This window comes from Amblyraja radiata, chromosome 1 (genome assembly GCF_010909765.2).
Source record: "Amblyraja radiata isolate CabotCenter1 chromosome 1, sAmbRad1.1.pri, whole genome shotgun sequence".
Lineage (NCBI taxonomy): Eukaryota > Metazoa > Chordata > Chondrichthyes > Rajiformes > Rajidae > Amblyraja > Amblyraja radiata.
The window spans coordinates 98,137,106-98,163,486 of record NC_045956.1 but is presented as its reverse complement, the minus strand read 5'-3'; the positions used below and the strand labels follow the sequence as shown (position 1 = coordinate 98,163,486).

Here is a 26,381-nt window from a genome sequence, read left to right as displayed (position 1 = left end):
TTGTATCTAAAAAAATATTTGGAGTAAAAGTTATATGACACTTGACCATTAAATTATGTAACTGAGAGTAGATGGGAGAATTTTTCAGTTATAGACTTGTAATTAATTTCAGGATGGTGCCAAATGGAATTGAATTCTCGTTGATATCATGTGTACTATGTGAACCTAACACTCTTGGAAATATTAATGTGGCAGGCAAAGCATGCATCACTAGTGCATTGAAGATACCATGGAATGGGAAAGGAATCCAACAAGTGGAATTAATGGAATTTAACACACAAGAGGGAAACAAAGGCATTCTGGTTCATCTGTATTTAGCCCATTGCATCCAACCTTTTGGGTAAAATTGTTTGAACCATAAGTTAATATAGAATGCTGTAATTAATTACCAATGAAGCAAATATCGGCCTTTACTTCTTCCCTTGATAACCTCTCTGGAATTGGTCTAGCGGAAAACACGGGAATGTTTGTCATCAGCACTGGGTTAATGATGTCAGAGGAAGCTGGCGTTGTTCTTTGAACAAAGGCGGCTCAGAGGAGATTTGATGGAGATGTGCAAGATCCTGATAATTTTAGATTTGATAGCTAAATGGAAGTTGTTCCTGTCAATCACAGATTTAATGGAATTGGCAAAATAATTCACAGGTAATATGATGAGATGACATATGCAGAATGCTTGATAACCTTGATCTTTGTGTCCATGAAGGTGGTAGAATCTGGGATTTCCAAATGGGAATTTTGGAAAGGCGCTTGAGGGAAAATAATTTGCAGGGAATGGATATGCCTGGATTGCTCTGCAGGGAACTGTCATGGACACAGTGGGAGATATGGCTTCCGTCTGTGCTATCATTACTCAAAGTGATCGAGTGTGTTTGTCAGCCTTTATAGAACCCACCTGAATTTCACTGGTAGAGACGCTACCTGCTTGGTTACCACCTTGAAGATGAAGGTGATCAGCCAGCCCAATTACACAATGCCATGTAATGTCACACCTTCAGATACGATGTGCATTAATTTTGGCTCTGTCATGTTATTCTTAAGATTCAACAAATATTTGAGTGAAATATTCTGTATTTATAAAGATGTCGATGGTATCCAAAAGGCTTTTCTCCATTTATAAGCAGTGCATGCACGTTGAAGAGCCATGTGTGTGTGGTCATTGCATCCTCTCGTGTGCATGGCAGATTAATTCTGAAATACAAATCTGAGAATCGGCATTACAATGAAAGGCACCCGGGAATATTTCAAACTGCAACGGATGAATCAATTTTCCATTTTATCTTCAGCCATGGATGCCTTTCCCTGATTAGGGATATGCTGTTGCTGTGAAGTAGAGCTGCAGCTCCACTGAATGACTTCAACAGCCTCTCCTTAGTTTCACTGATCTTTGTCAGCACCAACCTACTCTCCTGTGTGTGTGTGTGTGTGTGTGTCACATTTATCTTGTGCTGCCACACTCTGATACAAGATACATTCTTTCATGTCAGGGTAATCTCTGGCCCAAATGCTTGATTTTTCTTTTGAAAATAACATTCTTCAGCTTTTTTATTATTGTTACTTTTCAAAAAAGATCAAATTCATTCATATAGTCATGCCTTGTAGATTATAAAATAAAGGTGAATCAATAAAGGTGAATCAGATTTTTCTTACTGGTGATTATTGATGGAATGCTTATGGTACTTAAGAAATGAGCTTGAATTATTGGGCTATTCAATGCTATTAAAGAAAGCTCCTGCCATTTTATTTAATGCCAATTCACTGGAATATTAAATTTCCACTGGTTTGAAATCTCAGAGAGGCGATTAAGGAAATCTCTAAACTTTCCATCTAACTTTTGTTCACTTTCATTCATCAAGGGAATAAGCTTCTCTGTATGGAAGTCAGTATTTTTCCATTTATTCAAGTCAGTGCTCTCCGTAAGCCACAATACTGTTCAATGGGTACAACTGAGAACTCTGGAAACTTAAGTACTTTTGTAATTGAATAGCATATTAATTATTGAAAGCTTTGATAAAATATTCAGTTATGTATTATCATTGTGTAAATTGCACCTGTTCCTAACTAAATGTACATTCAGCAATTTATGCTGCAGTATGCTGGCATTAATCCCAGAACATTCTGAATCCATTTGTCTCAGACACTAAATCCTCATGTATTTCAGTTATCATTGCACTGTTAATGGCACTTTGTAGAACTGCAATAGAACCCAATGGAACATATTACACAGGAATTAAGTACCAAACTGTTGCTCCGCAACGTGACACAAGTCTGTTGTTAAAATTTTGCATCTGAACAAAAAGCATTTGCTCATTCCCTATTGTTGTAATAAACATGGAAGACAGGTAGTGATTATTTTTTTCAAACAAAGCAAGTTTTGGCAGCATATGTTGTGGGTTCATAGATAATAAAAATTAAATCTACCTTCTACCTCTTTCTACCTCTTACTTCTATTCTAGCGACCCTTCTTGTATCTATCTAGTTGTTCCTATCCTGTAGATATTGGACAGATGAAATACAATGGTGCTTTGGGAAGATGAACAACTGAAGAATTATAGTTAACTAGACCAAGTGGGACCCGTTGGGCCCCATCTCCTCAACGCGCAGTTGCGGGGTGGGGGGGGAGGAAAGGGGGTCCTGTGGTGTCACACACACACACACTAACCACCACACACACACACACACACACACACACACACACACACACACACACACACACACACACACACACACACACACACAAACCACCCCCCACACATACTAACCACGCCCCTTGATATTATATTAATGTTATTCATTCGCTCCATTTACCCCATCCCCCGCCCTATCCACTCACACATAGCCCCCAACTCACAGGCACGGCTAGAGAGGGAGGGGGGTAGAGAGAGACCAAAGGACTGCGAGTTGGGCCGCCGCAGTCTTCAGCTATGATCTTTGGTCTTCAATTAGAAACATAGAAAATAGGTGCAGGAGTAGGCCATTCGGCCCTTTCTGGTGGTGGAGGTTGGTACAAAAGTGCCATATTCAAGACTTTTAGATAGACACGCAGATATGCAGAAACTGGAGGGGTATGGATAACGTGCAGGCAGAAAAAGATTAGTGTATCTTGGCGTCATGTTCAGCATAGACATGGTGGGCTGAAGGGCCTGTTCCTGCAATATACGTTTCTATATTTTATGTGTGGTTCACACCCCAAGGACAGGAATGCTCTAAATTGGTGAAGGGTGGATAGATGGTGGCAGTGACCAAAGGCTGAGGGTTGGGGAGGGGTTAGATAGGTAGTTTCTCATACAGATTAATTTAGTGAACAAGTGCTTGTATTGCAAAATCAAACCTCATTGATGCTAATACTAGTTAAAGCAGTAGTTCCCACCATTGAATTAAACTTTTTTGCTTAATTGAGACCTCTGGTCATTACTGGCAGAGCTCTGCAGCAACATTGTTTTCCACTGGTGAAACATCTCTACTTTTAGCACCAGTTTGTCCTAAAAGAGAAATAACGTTGTGGGGAAAAAAATCCACACCTTTAATTATTTACAGAAGAAATACTCTGATGACACAGCTGCAGTTTTTGCTCTCTGTAATCTATTTCGCCTTGAACTTTGAGCTTATTTCAGTTAAAAAAAAATGTGCAGAGATGCCATTGAAACGTTTTTAACATATTCACATTTCAGAAAATAGCTAAAAATGATAAGATTACTTTAAAATGAGAATTGCTCCTGCAAAAGACCGATTAATTAGCATTCCCCGGTCCTCCTTATTAACAGACTCAATGGCAGTGCTGTTTAATCAAGGAAGAATAACTCCTGAATATTCAGTTGAGATGTGCATTAATCTTTTGAGTAGGCAGTATCTTTCCTTTCAGAAATTAAGCATTAACAGTATGAGGTGAAAGTGTCTGAACATACTGAGTATTGTTTAATTATTAAATATTTAGAACTACATGCTGGTTGTTAATTCATTGGGACAGGTTTTTGCTTTTCACATCCAATGTACTAATCCTTTGAAATCAGTGGATTAAAAACCAGACAGAAGCCATATTTTGTGTCGGATATGTGCAGCACTCTTGCATTAGAGTCAGGAGTTTGTGATTTTAAGTCCCATCCAAAGACATGAGCCTAACCAAAACTAGGCGTATCCTTCACTGCAGCAAAGAAAGAGTCCTACACTGTGTGAGATGTTGCCTTTTGAGTGAAAACTGTAGAACATATCCAAGGATTGAAGACCTGGTTGATTAATGTCTGTAGTCAGAGAAAATACTAGGAGTATCTTGAAGGAAAAAAAATAGAAAAACTGACATAAACTAAAATGATAATGTTAAATCCTCATTGCCTAACTTACAATGATAATAGAACGAGAGTGAAGTCAATTATATTGTAGTAGATGTAGGCACAAGGAACTGCAGATGCTGGTTTACAATAAAAATATACAAAATACTGGAGTAACTCAGTGGGTCAGGAAGCATCTCTGGAGGATGTGGATAGACAAGGAGTTGATCAGCAGATGTATGGAATGGCAGGCTAGAGAGTGTCAGAAAGCCAAAAGAGTCTCAGATAATGAGTGGGAGTGAAATGTAAAGCTGAAGAGTGGGATATGGGTGGATGGAAAAAGAGGGGGATAAAAATAAAATGTTATCTGAGATAGGAGATGAATATACAATGGAGAGGAAATCAGCAGAGACGGGATGGAAGATGGTGGAATAAATGTGTGCACATCAGGATGGGAGGTCATGGCAAAGAGAGGGGGTCTTACCTAATAGCAGGGATACCTACTTTAAATAAATTCTCCTCTTCACGCCAAGAGTTCTATGAAACCCTTTCCAACTGTTCTGCCTCTCTGAATCCTGCTGCTCTCCTTATCCATTTTCAAGTAATGCCCCAACTACTACCATCAATTTCCCACTCCTGCCGTTCACTATTTACATCCTGGTTTTATCAACCCTCCTAAAATGTATCTACATCTTTGTTCAATTTAGGTTTGGTTTATTGTTCCCACATACACATAAATACAATCAAATCAAACTCAAGTACAGTGAGGGGAAGATACAGAGTACAGAGTTCTCAGCATTGTAGCACATCAGTTCCATAGACAAAATCCAATGCCTGTAATACAGAAGCCTAATTAAAGAGGGGAAGATTTCCGGTGGGCGGCGCGACTCTTGTCAGCAGCGGCCTCTGCAGTCCATCTGTCTTTTTATTGTTTTCTGTCTTGTTTCTATGTAGTTTTTATTGTGTTTTTTTTTGTCGGGGTATGTGTATGGGGGGGGGGGGGGAAACTTTAAGGTCTTTCCCCTGCACGGGAGACCCGACCTTTTCTTTGTCGGGTCTCCGTTGTCGTTGGGGCTGCAACGTGGAGCGGCCTCCAGCAGGAACGACCTGGGGCTCCTGTCGCGGAGCTGCGGATCTACTCACCATCACGGAGCTGGCCGAGTCCGGAGCGGGTGTAGCTGTGGTGGAGCGCTGCTGTGACCCGACACCCGGAAGCTCCTACCGCAGGTCTGTGGACAGTAATACCGGGAGCCCGCGGGTCCCTGGTGGGAGACCGCTTTTTGGGGCTTCCGCAACGGCGACTTCTCCCGCCCGAGTTGCGGGGTTGAAGATTACCTGGAGCGGGGCCTACATCACCGCCCCGCGCGGCTTGGAATGGCCGCGGGACTTTGTGAGCGCCCGCCGGGGCTCCAACACCAAGAGCCCGCCGGGGCTCCAACACCAAGACCTTGCGTGGCCTTGCATCACCCAGCGTGGCTTTAATGGCTGCGGGACATTTAACATCGCCCGCCGGGGGCTTTGACTCTGTCTTTGACTGACATGGGGGGGAGAGGGGAGTGCAGGGGAGAGATATGTTTTTTTTGCCTTCCTTCACAGCGAGGAGAAGATGCGCTGTGAAGGATGTTTGTGTAAATTGTGTTGGGTCTTGGGTCTTTTTTGTTTTGTATGTATGGCTGCAGAAACGGCATTTCGTTTGGACCTCAACGGGGTCCAAATGACAAATAAATGTATTGTATTGTAAGAAGCTGTTCCTGAGTTTGGTGGTGCACGCTTTCTAGCATCTGTACCTTCTGTTGGACAGGAGCAGGGAGAATGAGGAATGACTGGAGTGGAACAAGTCTGATAACGTTGGCTGCTTTTGCGAGGTGTAGATGGAATCAATGGTAGTCTGTGTGATGAACTGGGTTATATCTATAACTCTCCATTTTTTTGTGGACTTGGGCACAGCTTTTCCCAAACAAAGCTGTGATGCAACCTGACAGCATGCTTTCTATGGTGCATTGGCAGAAGTTTTTCAGAGTCATTGGAGACATGTTGAATTACCTCAGTCTCAGAAGTAGAGGCATTGGTGTGGCCTACTGTCTTGACAGTCACATCAGTGTGGTTGGTACATAACAGCTCATTGGTAATATTAATGGCAAGGAACCTGCAGCTCTCAATCACTTTCGCTGGCCATTGATGCTGATTGAGGCATGTACTGCACCACACTTTGTGGTCAACAACTAGCTCCTTTATCTTGCTGACATTGAAGGAGAGTTTTTTGTCCTTGCATCATGTTACTAAGTTCTCAATCTCCTTCCTATACTCCATTTCATCATTGTTCATGATCTGGCACACCACAGTGGTGTCTTCTGCAAACTTGTAGATGGAGTTAGAGTTGAAATTTGCCGTACAGTCGTGAGTGTGTGTTGAATATAATAAGGGACTGAGAACATGTCCTTGTGGGGCACCAGTGTTGAAAGCTATTGAGGAGGAGGTGTTGCCTAACACAGGAGAACGTAGCAGCTTTACCAACTGACCACATCACTCTAGGTGAAGATTACCCGCATCACTATCCACAGAAGTTCCTCAAAGTACAGAAGTTACAAAAAGTGACGTTCCTTGGAGATTATCAATGCTCACTATTTCTAATAACTGTTTAGACTTGAGTCAAAAACAATCTCTAAAATGTTGACAGAATATAGAGGGACCTTCAACACTAAAGAAGACCAACACAGATTATAGGGGTGCCTGAATAATCGTACAACCTGGCATATTAATTAAAATAGCAAAATGTGAGATTTTACACAATTGTAACAAAACTAAGGAAATCAGAAATCCAAGTGAATTCATGTCCTTGCCGCAGAATTAGGCCATTTGGCCCATTAAGTCTACTCTGCCATTCAGTCATGGCTGATCTATCTTTCCCTCTTAACCCCATTCTCCTGCCTTCTCGCCATAAACCCTGACATGGGTACTAATCAAATTCAAAGAGCAAACGATTTGGAAGCACAAATAATTGAAAGGAGTGATGCAAAATAAAAAGTAGTGTCAGCACTAAGATTTATTTCTAGATAGACGAAATTGAAGAGAAGTGAAGTTATATTAAATGTAAATTTCTCACACCCTGATGTGGAAGTTGTACAGTAATGGGCCTGTCCCACATAGGCGACTGCAGGAGACTATGTGGTTGCCACGTGTTCACGGGTGGTTGCCGGGGAATCGCCTTCGTGGTCGTGAGGGGATTCCGCATTCTGGGAACTAGTCGCGGCCTCATTATGGTCGCCACTAATTTTTCAACATATTGGAAACTTAGCGGCGACCAGAATTAAGCCGCCATTGAGAGTAGCGAGAATTCTCGTGCCATAGGTGGGTCGCCAGGAGGTCCTAGTGGGTTGCCAGGAGGTTGAAGGTTCTCGTAGGTTCTCGTAGGTTGTAGCCGGTGCTGACAGGTGAATTTCATTGGCTCATTGGGAAAATAAACGTAAGCTGTAGTTTTCAGAACCAAGGATAACCGACCGGTAATGTTAATGTCCGCCGAGCTTCACATCCATGTATCTCTGGCTTGTCAGTTGTCTCCACTCCTTCTCCCCCATTCTCCTCCCCCCTTCTCCTCCCCCCTCTCCCCCCCCCTCTTTTAAAGGACTTACCGTACACTGTGCTTTAGCCATCTTAATTTCAGCGCCAACCTTTCTGTTCATCGCGGTGTGTGCCTGCATCACCTTGGCTTTGCACCATGTGAATTTCACTCAGACTGCGCTCCCCCCGCTTGCATAATGGGCTGGTGAAGGAAGCGATGTGTGTATGTGTGTATTCCACTCTGAAAGTCGCCGTTCCAGTTGCCGGTTTTTCAGGCAACTGTGCGGAACTTGACAGTTGCCAGCAGTCGCCTGAAAAATCGCCTAAATAGGACAGGCCCATAAATGAGTGGGTTTGGAAGACAGAGAAATCTAAATCTAGGCAAAAGGATGCAAGAAATGTCCACAGATTCTCAATTATTTGTAATTGAACGGTCTACAAAATAATGGCAATGAATTGACTGCAGAGTTGGATCTAAGGGTGCAATATTAAGGCCATGATGAAATATGTCTTAAAAATGTACAGATATGCAGGGCAATATTCCTGGTTACAGAGTTTTCGTAAGATAAGGAGCAGGTTACAGAAGTAATTACAATTGGAGGGAAGAATTGAGAGAAGCATCAATAAATGAGGCTATGCAGGTTGAACTGAGTACAAATGGGGAAATCGCTTTTACAGAGAATTTATTATGGACACTAAAGTTTTCAGCAGCACATAGTAATTAAGATGCCATCTCTGGAAAGTGCAGAAATATCAAGCCATTGTCAGATCAGAAGAATAGAAAATGTTTAGTTTAGAAATTCTAAGTTGTAACACAATTTATGTGCACTGTTGTTTAATCAGCAAGCTATCTGATGAAAGCTGTTGAGTATTTAGTATTTTACTCAACGATCCATGTAATTTGATTTTGGTCAGCCTGTGAACCCTTATCACTGGTCGATAGATTGAAATCATGCTGGAGGACATTATCTGCAAATGAGCAATACAATTTTATCGGTGACGCCGTATTTGAGAGGGTCATGCCTGACTATTCACATGGATGCAAAAGATTCCATGTCACCATCAGATAAATGCATGGAATTCAACTGGTTTTTAGGACAATCATTTTCCCTTAATCAATTCCACCAAAAACAAATGACATTGGTAATTGAACAAACTACAAAGTGCGTAAGGAACTCAGCTGGCCAGGCAACATCTGAGGAGGAAGTGGGCAGATTACATTTTGTAATCTTCAGTCTGGAGGGGAGAAAATTGGAAAAGAGAGGTGGTGCCAAATCCTGGCAAGTGGAAGTCTGAAGAAAGGTCTCGAACTGAAACATCGCCCATTCCTTCTCTCCAGAGACGCTGCCTGTCCCACTGAGTTACTCCAGCTTTTTGTGTCTATCCTGGCAAGTGATAGGTGGATACAGATGAGGGGGGTGATTGACAGATAGGTGGAGAAAGTGACAAAAGCTAGGGATGAAAAGGATTTCAGATAGGGAAAGAAGAGGAGTGAATTGTAAAGCAAGATTTGGCTTAAAGGGCGCAGAAGAGAGGGGAAAGAAGGGGGATAAAAGAGAAATATGGGGACTTGGGCATGGGAGATGTGTGTAAATGGCTGGGTGACCAGGTTGGTTGGAGATGGAGGGAGAAATGCCTGTGCATCACAATTAAAGTAGATCACCTCCGGAACAGCAAATGCAGTAGATGAGGTTATAGAAGTTGCCCGGGAGCCTCTGTCACACCTGGAAGGGCTGCTGGGGGTCCCTGAATGGAAGTTTGAGGAGGTGTGGAGTTAGTGGCGGCGCCTAACGGCAGCGGCTCGACTACAGTTGTCTGTCTTTTTTTATTTTTGTCTTGTTAAATGTATGTCTTGAGTTAGTTTTTATTATTTTTTTTAGCTGTGTATATGTGGGGGGGGGGGGGGCAAACCGTTTTAAATCTCTTCCCTGTGCGGGGACCCGACTATTCCCTGTCGGGTCTCGGATGTTGTTGGGCCTAACATCGTGGAGCCGGCGGTGACCTCCGGCCGGGACTAACCTGAGGGCTCCAGTTACAGAGCCTGCGGAACGGACATCGCGGAGCTGGCCAACTTCGGAGCGGGAAGAGCTGTGGTGGCGCGCGGCTGCGACCCGACTTTTGGAGTTCGGAGGCACCGGCCGCAGACCCGGTGGACGGGAACATCGGGAGCTCCAAGTCCATGGTGGGAGACCGCTTTTCCGAGCTCCGCAACGGCGACTTCTCCCGCTGGAATCGCGGGTTTAAGGACATGGAGCCGGGGCCTAACATCGCCCGGCGTGGCTTAAACGGCCTCAGGACTTACCATCGCCCGCCGGGGGCTTTAACATCGGAGCCCCAGTTCGCCTCGACACTGCAGTTGGACTGCTGAACCACGGGAGAAGGAACAAAGGGAAGAGATAAAGACTTTGCCTTCCATCACAGTGAGGAGATGTTGGAGACTCACTGTGATGGATGTTTATGTAAACTGTGTTAAGTGTGGGTCTTGGATTGTGTTGTAATGTAAAAAACTGTAGAAATGATATTTCGTTCAAACCTAGGTTTGAATGACAATAAATTGCATTCTATTCTATTCTATTCTATTCTATTCTATTCTATTCTATTCTATAACATCAACTGTGGTTGCAGGCAAAAGTACCTGAGGATAGGGTGGTTGCATGAGAAAGGATGAGCGAATCAAGGAAATGTGGTGAGAGTGGGCATTACGGAAAAGCACAAAGGGGTGCGGAGGGAAGGTCACGTTGAAAGTGGCGTAAATGTCAGCGAGTGATGTGTTGGATGTGGAGGCTTGAAGCTTGCTCAAGATTCCTGTAGCTGCAGTTTCTTATTTCTCCATTTTGCATAGACCATTAATCTCTATTGCTGTTTTTGGAATCATGCACAAGTTGGCTTCATGTTTACTTGGTGCAGCAGTGGTTACATTACACAAAGTAACTCATTTGTTGTGAATTGCTTTAGGACATCCTGAAGGATACGATAAGCCACATAATAAATAGAAGTTTATTCTTTCGTCCTTCCCTCCTATTTAAGCCTTTGTGTATTCTTGAAACCTTCAGTGTTGCTTTTCAGTGTTTATTCAGCTCCCTTGAACAAAAGGTAATTGACCATCAATCGAGTAGGTTCTTTTGTGCTTAGTTTTGATTCCAATAATTTTGAGCCTTGTGTCTCACCTTCATTGTCTTTGCTTCAATGAGAATAAATCCAATTCTGTAAGTCAGTTACAAATTTAGAACCCAGGCATCCAAATTGTTTCTGATACAAGATACAAGATACAAGATACATTTATTTGTCACATGTGCCAGATGGCACAGTGAAATGTGATCACCATACAGCCAGACAATAAAATAAAGAACACAACACACGATAGAGTTCAACATAAAACATCCCCACACAGCAGAATCAAAGTTTCCCACTGTGAGGGAAGGCACCAAAGTCATCTTCCTCTGATGTTCACCCGTGGTCGGGGCCTCCGGAGCCCTCTGCAGTCGCCGCTACGGGCAGCCCGTCGCTCAGGCCCGCTCGCCGGGATGATGGAACTCCGACATCGGAACGGGAGGCCAACCACGGCGGCTTGGACCTCCAAAACGGCCGCCACTTCTCACCGGATTCAGCAGCTACCAACGTTCCAGGCCGCGCCAGGCGGAGATTCACGCTGGCGGCCCTCGGCAAAGGGCCCCAGGACTCCGCGATGTCGGTCAGCGCCGCCCGCGCTGGGAGCTCCGCGAACCACAGCCCTGCGATGTTGGAGCAGCGGGCCCAATGCTCCGGAGCTTCAATGGCGAACCAGGTAGGTATCGCCCGAATATAAGATATTCTCATCTCTGTTTTCTCAATCATCAGTCAGATTGGTACTCTAGCATTCTACATGGTGGCGCAGCGGTAGAGTTGCTGCCTTACAGCGCCCGAGACACGGGTTTGATCCTAACTACGTGTGCTGTCTGTACGGAGTTTGTACATTCTCCCCGTGACCGCATGGCTTTTGCCTGAGATCTTCGGTTTCCTCCCACACTACAAAGACACACAGGTTTGTAGGTTAATTGGCTTGGTAAATGCAAAAAATTGGCCGAGTGTGTGTAGAATAGTGTTAATTTGTGGGTATCACTGGTCAGCGCGGGCTCGGTGGGCTGAAGGGCCTGTTTCCACACTGAGTCTCTAAACTAAACTAAACTTGGATCACTGACCATAAGCATAAATTAAACAGGGATAAAATAATGCTCTTTCAACCATATAACCATATAACAATTACAGCACGGAAACAGGCCATCTCGGCCCGTCTATTCCGTGCCGAACACTTACTCTCACCTAGTCCCATCTACCTGCACTCAGACCATAACCCTCCATTCCTTTCCTGTCCATATACCTATCCAATTTATTTTTAAATTATAAAAACGAACCTGCCTTCACCACTTCCACAGGAAGCTCATTCCACACAGCTACCACTCTCTGAGTAAAGAAGTTCCCCCTCATGTTGCCCCTAAACTTTTGTCCCTTAATTCTCAAATCATGTCCTCTTGTTTGAATCTTCCCTATTCTCAATGGAAAAAGTTTATCCACGTCAACTCTGTCTATCTCTCTCATAATGTTAAAGACATCTATCAAGTCCCCCCTTAACCTTCTGCACTCCAAAGTATTCTTTGGAGTGCAGAAGACCTATCTTGTTCAACCTTTCAAAGACCTATCTTGTTCAAACTTTCTCTGTAACTTAGGTGCTGAAACCCAGGCAACATTCTAGTAAATCTCCTCTGTACTCTCTCTATTTTGTTGACATCTTTCCTATAATTTGGCAACCAGAATTGTACACCATATTCCAGAATTGGCCTCACCAATGCCTTGTACAATTTTAACATTACATCCCAACTTCTATACTCAATGCTCTGATTTATAAAGGCCAGCATACCAAAAGCTTTCTTTACCACCCTATCTACAAGAGATTCCACCTTCAGGGAACTATGCACAGTTATTCCTAGATCCCTCTGTTCAATTGCATTCCTCAATTCGCTACCATTTACCATGCACGTCCTATTTTGAGTTGTCCTGCCAAGATGTAGCACTTATCAGCATTTATCACACTTATCAGCATTAAACTCCATCTGCCATCTTTCAGCCCACCCTTCCAAATGGCCTAAATCTCTCTGTAGACTTTGAAAATCTACTTCATTATCTACAACACCACCTATCTTAGTATCATCTGCATACTTACTAATCCAATTTACCACACCATCATCCAGATCATTGATGTATATGGCAAACAACAGTGGACCCAACACAGATCCCTGTGGCACCCCACTCGTCACCAGCCTCCAAACTGACAAACAGTTATCCACCATTACTCTCTGGCATCTCCCATTCAGCCACTGTTGAATCCATCTTGCTACTCCTGCATTTATACGCAACAGTTGAACCTTCTTAACCAACCTTCCATGAGGAGCCTTGTCAAAGGCCTTACTGAAGTCCATATAGACAACATCCACCGCTTTACCCTCATCAATTTCCCGAGTAACCTCTTCAAAAAATTCAAGAAGATTAGTCAAACATGACCTTCCAGGCACAAATCCATGTTGACTGTTCCTAATCAGACCCTGTTTATCCAGATGATCATATATATTATCTCTAAGTATCCTTTCCATTAATTTTCCCACCACTGACGTCAAACTAACAGGTCTATAATTGCTAGGTTTACTCTTAGAACCCTTTTTAAACAATGGAACAACATGCGCAGTACGCCAATCCTCCGGCACTATTCCCGTTTCTAATGACATTTGAAATATTTCTGTCATAGCCCCTGCTATTTCTACACTAACTTCCCTCAATGTCCTAGGGAATATCCTGTCAGGACCTGGAGACTTATCCACTTAAAACATTTTCAAGGTTATAATCAAATGGGTTATAAGTACATTTAGGTATTCAATAAATTGTTTATAACTGCTTTGCATTGATTTGGAATTTTGAGTGAGTAGTCAATATTGCACCAAATTATTTTAATTTTCATGACCACTAATGTTTTTTATATTGAACTATGAATGGTAATGCTCCATGCAGCAGCTGTAATTTACTTTTAAGTTATTCTTCAGCATGAGGGACAACAGAAGTAGTTCATGGCATAATATGTTGTGAAAATAAAAAGTGAGAAATGGAACAAATCACAGAGAAAAAATTAATGTATTCAATGATCGGTTAAATGCTTAATAAGGTTGAACCATAAGCATTAAAGATCGCCTTAGTGGGGCAATGCAAAGCGATTGAACATCTAAGTGATAAAAACAACATGGACAGCAAAGGTGTCAGGAAAAAGCAAGTCACAACCACAGTTCTGTGAGAATGCAGTTGAAGAAAGTTTTGGGATCAAAATGATGCATTGGTGGAAAGTCCCAAATGCAGAATAAAAGCCAAATGATAAATCCGTCATTTTCCCCCAGTGGGAAACTTAGGCGTGACGTTTTGCAGACTGTGAACCTCAATGTTACAAACCTACAATTATAAATCATCTGTATTAATGTCCCTGCCATCATTCACAGTTAAGAATCGAGAACCAGATGACACAGGGTTAAGGAAAAGAGTTAATGTAAACCAGTTCATAAGTTCAAATTAACTTATGAATTTATGAATAGGAACCTGAGGCAACTTTTTGACGAATGGTGTTGGGTATATGGAACGTTGCCAGAGGACGTAGTTGAGGCAGGTGCTATAACAGCATTTAAAAAGCTCTTGGATAGGTACACGGAAAGGAAATGTTTTAGAGATAAGGGCCAAACACAGACAAATGGGTCTAACAGACTGGGCAAGTTGAGGTAACAGGCCTGTTTTCGGGGGTTTTGTCTTTATGACTCTATTGACAGTTTAAGTTTAGTAGCCGAAGATCTTTGGGGAATTGTGATTACAACTGAGTGAGAAAGGTAGGAGTATAGCTTTTTGAAAAAAAAAGCTGATATGGGTGCTGATTACAGCTTACTTATGAAAAGAACTTGTAAATCGCAGCATAATGACTGGAAGATATTCTGGTGTATTTGTATGATTTTAATCCCATGTTTAGAAAATCTTAGCTATTGAAAGATGTGGCGGAGTAACCAAATTAAGGTCTTGCATGCAAGCAAGGAGAACGATAAAAATTGCAAACAGCAGGTGTTGGAAACCTGAAATACAAACAAAATGCCGGAACGACTCAGCAGATCCAGCAACAAGCATGGAGAAAGGAATTTAAATGAATGTTTCAGGTCTCTAACCTCTCTGCAGAAGTAAACTCAAATTTTCATGAGGGCAACCCTGAAGTCTGCGTGGTAATTTTCTCACACTCTGAGCTCCAGGTCCGTTCTAGAAATAAGTAATTGTAGTACAGGGGCTGCTACCTTTGTGCGACTTAGTTGACATAATGCGGAAGTTGGCTGCTTTGGGCAACCTGTCAAGATTCAAGAGAGTTTATTGTCATGTGTCCCAGATAGGACAATGAAATTCTTACTTTGCTTCAGCACAACAGAATATAGTAGGCATGAATACAGAACAGATTAGTGTGTCCATATACCATTATATAAATATATACACACATGAATAAATAAGCAGATAAAGTGCAAATAAACAGATAATGGTCTATTAATGTTCAGAGTTTTGTTTCAGTTGAGTTTAATAGCCTGATGGCTGTGGGGAAGTAGCTATTCCTGAACCTGGACGTTGCAGTCCTCAGGCTCGTGTACCTTCTACCTGAAGGTAGCAGGGAGATGAGTGTGTGGCCAGGATGGTGTGGGTCCTTGATGATGCTGCCAGCCTTTTTGAGGCAGCGACTGCAATAGATCCCCGCGATGGTAGGGAGGTCAGAGCCGATGATGGACTGGGCAGTGTTTACTACTTTTTGTAGTCTTTTCCGCTCCTGGGGGCTCAAGTTGCCGAACCAAGCCACGATGCAACCGGTCAGCATGCTCTCTACTGTGCACCTGTAGAAGTTAGAGAGAGTCCTCCTTGACATACCGACTCTCCATAATCTTCTCAGGTAGTAGAGGCGCTAATGTGCTTTCTTTATAATTGCATCAGTGTTCACGGACCAGGAAAGATCTTCAGAAATATGCACGCCCAGGAATTTGAAGCTCTTGACCCTCTCCACCATCGACCCGTTGATATAAACGGTACTGTGGATCCCCATCCTACTCCTTCCAAAGTCCACAATCAGTTCCTTGGTTATGTTGGTGTTGAGGGCCAGGTTATTGTGCTGGCACCATTTGGTCAGTCAGTCGATCACTCTTCTATACTCTGACTCGTCCCCATCAGTGATACGTCCCACAACAGTGGTGTCGTCAGCGAACGTGATGATGGAGTTCGCACTATGACCGGCTACGCCGTCATGAGTATAGAGTGAGTACAGCAGGGGGCTGAGCACGCAGCCTTGAGGTGCTCCCATGCTGATTGTTATCGAGGCTGACACATTTCCACCAATAAGAACAATCTGTGGATGAGGAAGTCGAGGATCCAATTGCAGAGGGATGCACAGAGACCCAGATCTGAGAGCTTGGTAACCAGCTTGGATGGGATGATTATATTAAATGCCGAGCTGTAATCAATGAATAACAGCCTGACATATGAGTTTTTGTTGTCCAAGTGGTCCCGAGTGGAGAGCCAGCGAGATCGCATCCCCTGTTGATGTTGTGGCGGTAGGCAAACTGCAGTGGGTCTAGCTTTTTGTCGAGGTAGGAGTTGATTTGCGCCATGATCAACCTCTCAAAGCACTTCATCACCACCGACGTTAGTGCCACTGGTCGATAGTCATTGAGGCACATCACCTTGCTCTTCTTGGGCACCGGTATAATTGATGCCCTTTTAAAGCAGATGGGAACCTCAGACCTCAGATCTATGTCAAAGTTTATCTTATTCAAATGAGCACTGCAGCATTGTTTATCCTTGTGTGACCGACCAATTCTGAATGCCCTTATTCCTAATAGCACTAAATAACTCTATTGAATTAACAAGTAATCTACTCATTCTGCCAAAAATAACTTTAATGTTTCAAGTCTGGCTTTCAATTTATCTCTAAGCAGCCCATTACATAATCTATTTCAATATCCTCTCTATAGTGTGGAAGCCAAAACACTACCTTGTAAGAGCACAATTGTATTTTTTGAGATTGAGACAGATGCATCAACTAATTTCATTTTTATTTCAATCATTATATGTTTTAACTTCTTCCATAAAACTGATAATTCCTTTGGATTTCTTTGTTATTTTTTATTTTAGGTACAGCTTGTCCCGATGTACTTCGGAGCTTTCTCATGGCCGAATTCTGTTCCTATCACATGACCAGAAATAAATATTCTGCCCATTATGTTTGTGAAATTTCTGATTTTTGGACATCACTTCCATTTGTTTTGTATGCAACCACTCGTGTGCAAAGTGCAGATATAACACCAGAAGAGATTGCTATTGATAATCTTGCACGACTAATGATGTAAACTATTTTCTATTTCGCTTTATCTCAGACTTCTGTAGTTGCACTGTTTTTTTGCCCCCAAGGCCTCCGCTAATGTCCCAGCAAGTTATGGCACAAAAGTTGGGTATTTAGATGTGACATAGAACCAGTCTCGCATAAACTTGAATAGCCATTCAAATATAACACTGATTATGCACTGCCATATTACTGCAACACATAAATTCCATCTGCGTCAACATCTTTAGCATAGCATGGCAAAATATACCAACCAATATACCACTATGATAGCAGTGAGCAGCTCACTCCGTTCTGACAAACGGTCTCCAACCTGAAACATTCTCTCCACCGATGCAGCCTGACCTGCTGAGCATTTCCACCATTTTCCAATTTTAGTCGAAGTAATTTGTCTTTCTGTCAACCTCGAAGACAACTGATCCTCGATTTTGGTTTCCAAATGAACGATAGTGATAGTGATTGAATATCCAGTCCAAACTTCTGAATGTCTTACAGTGACCAGGATATAAATATTCCAAGGCTCAGTCCTACAGGCGATCAAAGAAAAATTATGTGGCATATTTTATGCTACGAAACATAGAACAGTGCAGCGCAAAACAGGCTCATCAGCCTACAATTTTTGTTAAACATGATGCAAAGACCATCTCCGATCCAGCGGCACATAATCCATATCCCTCCATTCCTTGCATAGCCAAAAGTCTTTTATCGCAATGTCTCTTAAATGCCACTATCGTATCTGCCTCAATCACTAACCCCTCTCACCTTAAAGGTATGCCGGGCGGCATGGTGGCACAATGGTAGAGTTGATGCCTTACAATGCTTGCAGCACCGGAGACCTGGATTCGATCCCGACTAATGTCATTCCGTACATTGCCTGTACGGAATTTGAACGTTTTCCCTGTGACCTGCCTGGGTTTTCAACAAGATCTACGGTTTCCTCCCACACATCAAAGGCGTACAGGTTTGTAGGTTAATTGGCTTGGTGTATGTGTAAATTGTCCCTAGTGTGTGTAGGATAGTGTTAATGTGTGGCTATCACTGGTCGGTGGGCCGAAGGTTTGTTTCCACGCTGTATCTCTAAACTAAACTAAACTATGCCCTCATGCACTTAATCTTTTCCACTGAATCTCTGCCTTTGCCTCTGCTCACCTATAGGATTGAGAACCCTTGGATATTTATGTCCTGCTCATAGCAAAATGTACAGAGTGCTGGATACAGGATATTCAATCAATTACCACAGACATTCCTGCATCCCCCTGAAATAAACAACTAAGATGACCTAATTTATCTCACCATAAGTAATCATTGGCATGCTGTGATTGTGAGGTTTTGCCATGTCATCCTTACTGGCCATCATTTTTAATATGTTTAAGAAGGAACTGCAGATGCTGGAAAATCGAAGGTAGACAAAAGTGCTGAAGAAACTCAGCGGGTGCAGCAGCATCTATGGAGCGAAGGAAATAGGCAACGTTTCAGGCCGAAATCCTTCTTTAGACTAAAGAAGGTTATTTAAACTAAAGAAGGATTTTGGCCAGAAACGTTGCCTATTTCCTTCGCTCCATAGATGCTGCTACACCCGCTGAGTTTCTCCAGCACTTTCGTCTATTTTTAATATGTTCATGACCTCTGTGAAGGTAGATTGTGAGAGACTACATAATCATCCTGAGCTAGCTACACAGGCTTTGGTGTAGCAAATCAACTGTAATGCCGTGAATTTGCGGCTCACGTTTTGACTTTCTCAGAAAAAAATGCCAAGAGCAGCAAGAGAAGCAATGTACTGCAGACTGTGAAATCTGAAGTAAAACACACTGTGCTGGAGGAACTCAGCAACTGTGGAGGGAATGGATAAGCAATGTTTTGGATTATTTTCCTCCTTCAGACTGATAGAACAGCAGGAGGTTTTGTGCAACCACAAATATTCATTGTGAATATGAGCAACAATTGCAATACTACGGTGACCATCCGATACTGTGCTTCAATATTATGACTGAATGTATTGCTATTACAAGAAATGTCTTGCATTTTTCATCTTACTGTTTATGGAGAATATGACACCACCAGAAATATCAACTGATATGTCATCTATGTTCTACAGACTATGCTTATGCAATTTGTCTGCATTTGTGTATGCATGACTGATTCCATTGCAAGTATATAAACACCCAGCTTTTTCTATTTGGGCTTATTTTCAGTCTTTGGGAGGGGGATGGGGGGGATTAGGAATTATTTTAGCTGCAGAAGTTATCCAAAGGTCAGTTGTTAGAAAATGTAAAAAGTAGTCCATGTAGATGATCATTTGACAATTTGATATCCAGTGTGCGAGTATATTGCAATGCTTGCTTCTGGCTTGAAACATTAAGGTTTGCCAAATAGCTTCTGGTGTTTTATTATTACAAGATGTTAATGCTGTTCATTCTTCTATTTTTGCTTCAGGGTAAGCTATACCTTTGAGATGTATTTGCTGTCAGAACATATCTTCTCCTTTGGAACTGATAATGTCGAAATCCTAAAAGACTGGACTAGGGCATTAACAAAGGTGAAAAATAACTGGAATAAATCTTTAATGTTGAAGATGTGGAATAAAGGTTATTAGGTATCATGGATATTTACTTTGTGCTCCTAACTACTGAGAGTAACGCTTCATTATTATTTGGCAAAGACTGTTCAGTCCATTTGATATCCCATGTGCTGGATGTTCCATTTGTGCCTGAAACTACGCACAGGCACACATAGATATGTGCATGTCTACTTATTAACATAGTTATTTATATTATTTATAACTAATCTAAATCAACCTTATATCAGTAATGTTATAATGCATGCAATGAATTGTAATAGAATACGGGAATACTTTGTGATGTTATGGGTTTCCTAGCAGGATTTTACATGTGTCTCAGTATGTAACAATTCAGAAAGCAAAAAACTTTTAAGCCCTTGGGCTGCCTGACATTTCAATGTGCTAACTGAGTTGTGATGTGGGTACATCAGTCACCTAATACGTTGTTACCTGCAGCACTGTGAGATGATGGAATTTGGAAGATAGGATGCGAAATAAAAATGGGAAGCATTATGAATCTCCTCGCATAAAAATTACATTGAGCTCTTATTCAATAATTAAGTAACATTTGCTAGCTTTATTCATATTAAGAATTAATATTAGTGGAAAAATACATCAGGCTTAATGATAGTCCTCTGTCATGGTAAATGTATTATAGTGCATTAATGCCCTGCAATAAAATGAGAAAACATAGAAATGTCACTTGACCACATTAAGTATGTATCTGCTTATATTGACAAAAGTACTTTTAGACTTAAATGGAAAATGTGATGCTAATAGCACTTAAGCTGCTTAATACTATGTGGCCTGCATAAGCTGGGAGCCAACTCCTCTCGGTTTTCCATAGCAAGTTGCAACCAGATTTAAAAAAAAAATATTTGAAAATTATGAGCCCTATGTAGCAAGCTTCATCTGTCATCTAATGATTCAACATTAGCAGTGCCATGAGAAAGAAATTAAAGAAAAATCAAGATATTTGATTCAGTTCTGTACAAATGCCATGTAATTGAATGTGGAAAAGTCACAGTTACGATTAATTTATGCATTCCGTCTTCCACAACCAACATTTGAATATGTTTGAAGGTAGTCAACTAAATTAGATAGTCATAGAGTGATACAGTGTGGTTACAGGCCCTTCGGCCCAACTTGCGCACACCGGCCAACGTGTCCCAGCTACACTAGTCCCACCTGCCTGCGTTTGGTCCATATCCCTCCAAACTTGTCCTATCCATGTACCTGTCTAACTGTTTCTTAAAAGTTGGGATAGTCCCAGCCTCAAGTACCTCCTCTGTAAGCTTGTTCCATACACCCACCATCCTTTGTGTGAAAAAGTTACCCCTTAGTTTCCTATTGAATCTCTTCCCCTTCACCTTGAACCTATGTCCTCTGGTCCTCACTTCCCCTACTCAGGGCAAGTGATTCTGTGCATCTACCCGATTCTGATACAGCTCTATAAGATCACCCCTCATCCTCCTGCGTCCAAGGAATAGAGTCCCAGCCTACTCAACCTCTCCCCATAGCTCAGACCCGTTAGTCCTGCCAACATCCTCATAAATCTTCTCTGAACCCTTTCAAGCTTGACAATATCTTTCCTATAACATGGTGCCCAGAACTGAACACATTACTCTAAATGCGGTCTTACCAAGATATATGGATAATTGTCTGATCTTTTTGGATTAATGATTTATGTGACTTTTTTTGCAGAGGTCACTGTTGTATAAAATCCATAATAGTTTTCCAATTGGTTTGTGTATTCTAGTGTTTCATTCCTGAGATGGTAGAAATCCTGACCAAAAGAGATTATGAACTGATTGGTCGACTCTATTACAAGGATGTGCATAGTCTAGAAAACTGGAGAGCAGGCTGGTTTGCATTGGAGAAATCACAACTCTGCTTCTGCCCCGAACAAAATGTGTCTGGAGAGGATTCAGTCCATCTAAAGAGGCTGCAGGAACTTAGTAAGATTTTGCTACATTACATTCACTAAAGTTGTAAATAATACAACTGAAAAGCGGGCCACTCGACCCATTAAATTTGTATCCATTCTTAGTAGGTATGTTACAAAACTTACCTTCAGCGGCGCTGCAGTTCTGTCGCTGCCCGTGTGTGTGACTTTGGCGTCTTTGAGAGGGGGGCGGGTTTAAAATGCGATTTTTCTGCAGACTATTCAAATCAATCTCTGTCAGGCTGTTTAGTTGCTAAAGAAAAATCACTTTGACTGACGTTTTATTAAGTTTATTAAAATTAGCGCTGGATAATTTAATTGTTGGAGAAAAATTAAAATCTTATTCAAATGCCGTCAACACCGACAACGGGATGGATCTCACGTAGGACAAGGCAAGGTATGCCGTTTATTTTTTCATATAAACTTGCTTCTTAGGATGCCTTTAATCAAAATTTCACGTTGCGAAAATGTTATTATGTAAATATACGAACCGGCAGCATTTTTCCTGCTGATACGGGGTTTAAATTCACTGCAACAGCAACGTTCCAAACCAACGCGTTCCACTAAATCCCACTCGCAAGATGATTTAAATGCCCATTACTTTACAGGAATTAAACACTAAATTCCTTCCATTTGGCCTATAAATTCATGACAATGAGATTTAAAAATCATGTTATATTGTGAATTCTTGTGTGGATGTTATTTGGACAGTTAGGCTTTTTAAAAATGTTAACCTTTTCTTAAGAAATGGATAGATGTTTAGATCTAGTAATTAAATTTGTAATTAGCTACAATTGGGTAACTAACTAATTATATGCTTTAATATCAGGTCATCCAAGTAAGATTGTTTCATATTTGTTTCAGAATGCTTCAATCTATAATAACTGAAAATTTCATTCAGTTCTCTTAATTTTTAAGGAAGTTATGGGCTTTTGACTGTCCTTGATCACAGCTTTTGTGATAAGTCAATGGAAAAGCAATAGGGAACAAGATGCTAATTTCCGAGTATGAAAATGGCCATAACCTTTTTAATACTGAAGATATGAAAGTGAATTAGGTGTCAAATTAAACGTCTTTTTATGCTTTATCTGTTGGGATAAATTGCAGACTTTATTTTTTAAATCTCAAAATTTTGTAACATTGCTAATGGCTACCGATGAAGCACTGAAACAACAAAAATGCCCAGTATCAATTTTATTCTGGGAAATAATGCATCACTGGTATGATCTATTTGACACACTGTCTACCATAATGAAAAATAAACTCTTCTAACCAAATTTATCCACCTCGTTTGATAAGGTTAGTGAGGTATATGCGGAAGACAGATGGCACAATGGGCTAAGTGTTCGGCTGGCAACCTGAAGGTGGCCGGTTCGAATCCTGCTTGGAGTGTGTACTGTCGTTGTGTCCTTGGGCAAGACACTTCACCTACCTTTGCCTGGGACTAGAGACGGAAATTAGCTACTGATTGGCTACAATCTCGCATATTTACATGCAAATGTTCATTAATATGCACTGTCCCTATAAAACAAATTATTATTATATTATATTAAGACCTGGTAGGTTCCCGCTTCAATCCTTAGCTTGAGCTGATTTACTATCTTACTGTAGCAAAAAGAACAGACAATTTTCTTCAATACTCCATGATTAGAGAGATGATTAAACTTTATTCTCTGATGCTTAATCCAGCCAAATTTAGCTGAGCATTAACAAATGTGGAGCTAGAAATTAATTTGTTATATGATTCTCTGTTTTATCGAGTACACAGATAAAACCCAACATAGTTGATCAAGAAATGTGGGTGGGAGCACTAGAACATTGGTATAACTTTCATGGAGACTTTTGTGCTTGTAAATATGCTGACACAGGAAACACACTGCACAGCGTGCAGGGTTGGCATTTTTCCACATGCCTTCTCAATGACATTGATTAATCCACACAGTGGGCAAGAACACAGGCAAATCCTGAACTTGTTCTAAGTGAAAGGATCCTTATTTACCTGGGATTTAATCAGAGGAGGCCTTGCACCCATTGAATAGGACTACAAGTTGCTGCTATGCCTTGGAGTGAGTTTCGGTGAAGGTTGACGTTATAGTTAGTGTATCCTTGCAATAATCCTGCTAGGCCTCCCACACCAGGAGAAAGACCTGGCCTCCATCACAGAGCAAGGCAAAGTAGGGGGCACAGTGGCGCAGCTGGTAGAACTGCTGCCTCAGTGCCAGAGATCCTGACCTCGGGTGCTGTCTCTGTGGAGTTTACATGTTCTTTCTGTGGCTATACGGGTTTCCTCCGGATGCTCCTTAAAATCTCAAAATGTTGTAACATTGCTATTCTTAGGTGGAGCTAACCAATTAATTTGATTGCTTTGCTCTTTCCCAGTAACCTTGCATTGTTTTCCTCTATTTAAAAAAACATATCTACTTGCCTTTTAGAATTTATCAATTGAATCCTTCAAAAGGTAGATTCCAGAAAATAGCAACATGTTGCATTTTTAGGGAAAAAAAGTATTTATCACCTGTTTCTTTTTGCCAATCATCTTAAATCATAGAGGCAAGATACATATCTCCTTGTGTGGACTATCCAAACAACTCCATTCAATTTTTTAATCAGTTCTATCCTAAGGAGAAAGGCACAAAAAGCTGAAGTAACTCAGCGGAACAGGCAGCATCTCTGAAGAGAAGGAATGGGTGACGTTTTGGGTTCTTCGTCTTCAGACCCAGTCTTTCAACATAGCTGGTCTTTCCATTCTTTTAAAGTATGCTAAAAGCATTTACTAAAAATATGCCCTGTAATTTTGAACCTTGTAGATACGGTCAGTAAGTAAAGTTATCCTAAAAATATTATGTTATTCTTAAATATATCTGTTCACACAGAAGAGGCCAGCAATTTTGAGAATCTATTTTTATGGTGCTGTAAATCATCATGTCATATTGGTGCACAGAGAAGGTCCAGAATGAACATGCATCTTGTTTAGATCAAAAGTGCCATTCAGTACTTTATATTTAATCATCTTATTCTTCGCATTCGATTTATAATATTTTGTTTTCAAATGTTCACTTAATCTTTTTTTTAATGTGTTTCTTATTACAATTGAATATCGAAGTTAATTTTAAAAAGAGTTTCTGAATTATTAATGTACAATTACAGGGCAAAGGGCCTGTATATCACTTTGGCTATGAGTTGCTTCCTACCTGATTGGACAACAGGCAATGTGTCAACAAATTACTAAACAACATAGAAACATTGAAAATAGGTGCAGGAGTAGGCCATTTGGCCCTTCGAGCCTGCACCGCCATTCAATATGATCATGGCTGATCATCCAACTCAGTATCCTGTACCTGCTTTCTCTCCATACCCCCTGATCCCTTTAGCCACAAGGGCCACATCTAATTCCCTCTTAAATATAGCAAACAATTTTACAGTTTGTATGATTTCTCACTCGGTACATTTTGGAAGTCATATCCTTGATTAGCACAACAATTTTGATAATGGAATCCATAATCTTGCCAAGATAGGTAATTTCTCCAAACTATCTGATGCATTCTTGACATGTAATTAACTCGGTTATATTGGCAACTAATATTTCCAACCACCGTATTTTATTTTGTTTTTTCTTGAATGTGTCACGAAGTTTGGAGAAGTGATTCATGAGTGATAGGAGCAGAATTAGGCCATTCAGTCCATCAAGTCTACTCCACCATTCAATAATGGCTGATCTATCCTAACCCCTAACCCCATTCTGCCATCAAAATTTTAATTTGTTATATGATCAAAGGATCAATTTTGTCACTCAGTAATAGTCAAAGCTTGGATCAAATGCTCTTCTGATTTAGGGCAAGTGCATGGTTTCATCTGTCCAGAAATAGTTAAGAAGGCTAGGTGTATATTTTGTTCTCTTCCTGGGCAGATGTTACAGTATGGTTTTTTTTCAATTTATCTTTGATTTATCAGTTGCTGGTATTGTGGTTCTTCATAGAAACGCCACCGAGCTACAATATTGCTTCAGATTTTTATCTTGCCTTGTTGCTCATTTGTCTTTTAGCTACATTTTCCCAGCAGCACGATGGTATAAATATTCCACATCTTGCCCTTTCTACAATTGCCTTACTTTGAATTATTCATCCTTGGCAGCACATTTCCACTGTCATATCCTCCATTTGAAAACAAAGCCGTTCACTACTCTTGTTAAATAAATATTCAAAAACCAATGACTGAATCCTTGGACTAAAGATTTTATAACCAATAATATGTATGAAACTTAACGTTAACCAGTGAATGGGTCAGATAGAACAGATTGGAAATGGTGCAAAATTAGCAGTAAAGTTATGTTTTAGCTGGATATTTCTAGCATGGACCCTATCCTAAAGAAACAATCATTTCTAATTTATCTTCCTATTTTTTCCCTTTTCTTAATTTTTTTGTCCAGAAACCATTGACATACTAGTCGAGTGTAGCTCCTCCCATCTGTCCTGAAATGTCACATATCCATGCCCTGCAGAGATACCACCTGACCTGCCGAGTTACTCAAGCATTTTCTGTCTTTTTTTTGTAAATCTGCACTTACTTGTTTCTAAATTTTCACTAATTGGGCTAATTTTTAGTTTTCTAAAAGAGCCTCTAACCATTGAGCATTCACTT

General features: G+C 41.2%; 1 protein-coding gene across 1 annotated transcript in view; it reads left to right on the top strand.

The window, feature by feature from the left end:
- arap2 (ArfGAP with RhoGAP domain, ankyrin repeat and PH domain 2) overlaps positions 1 to 26,381 on the top strand; it is a 343,820-nt gene that overhangs the window by 222,471 nt on the left and 94,968 nt on the right. The window contains exons 17-18 of the mRNA XM_033033190.1: positions 19,675 to 19,777; positions 21,558 to 21,756. Coding sequence (XP_032889081.1) covers positions 19,675 to 19,777; positions 21,558 to 21,756 — 302 coding nt within the window. The remainder of the gene's footprint in view (positions 1 to 19,674; positions 19,778 to 21,557; positions 21,757 to 26,381) is intronic.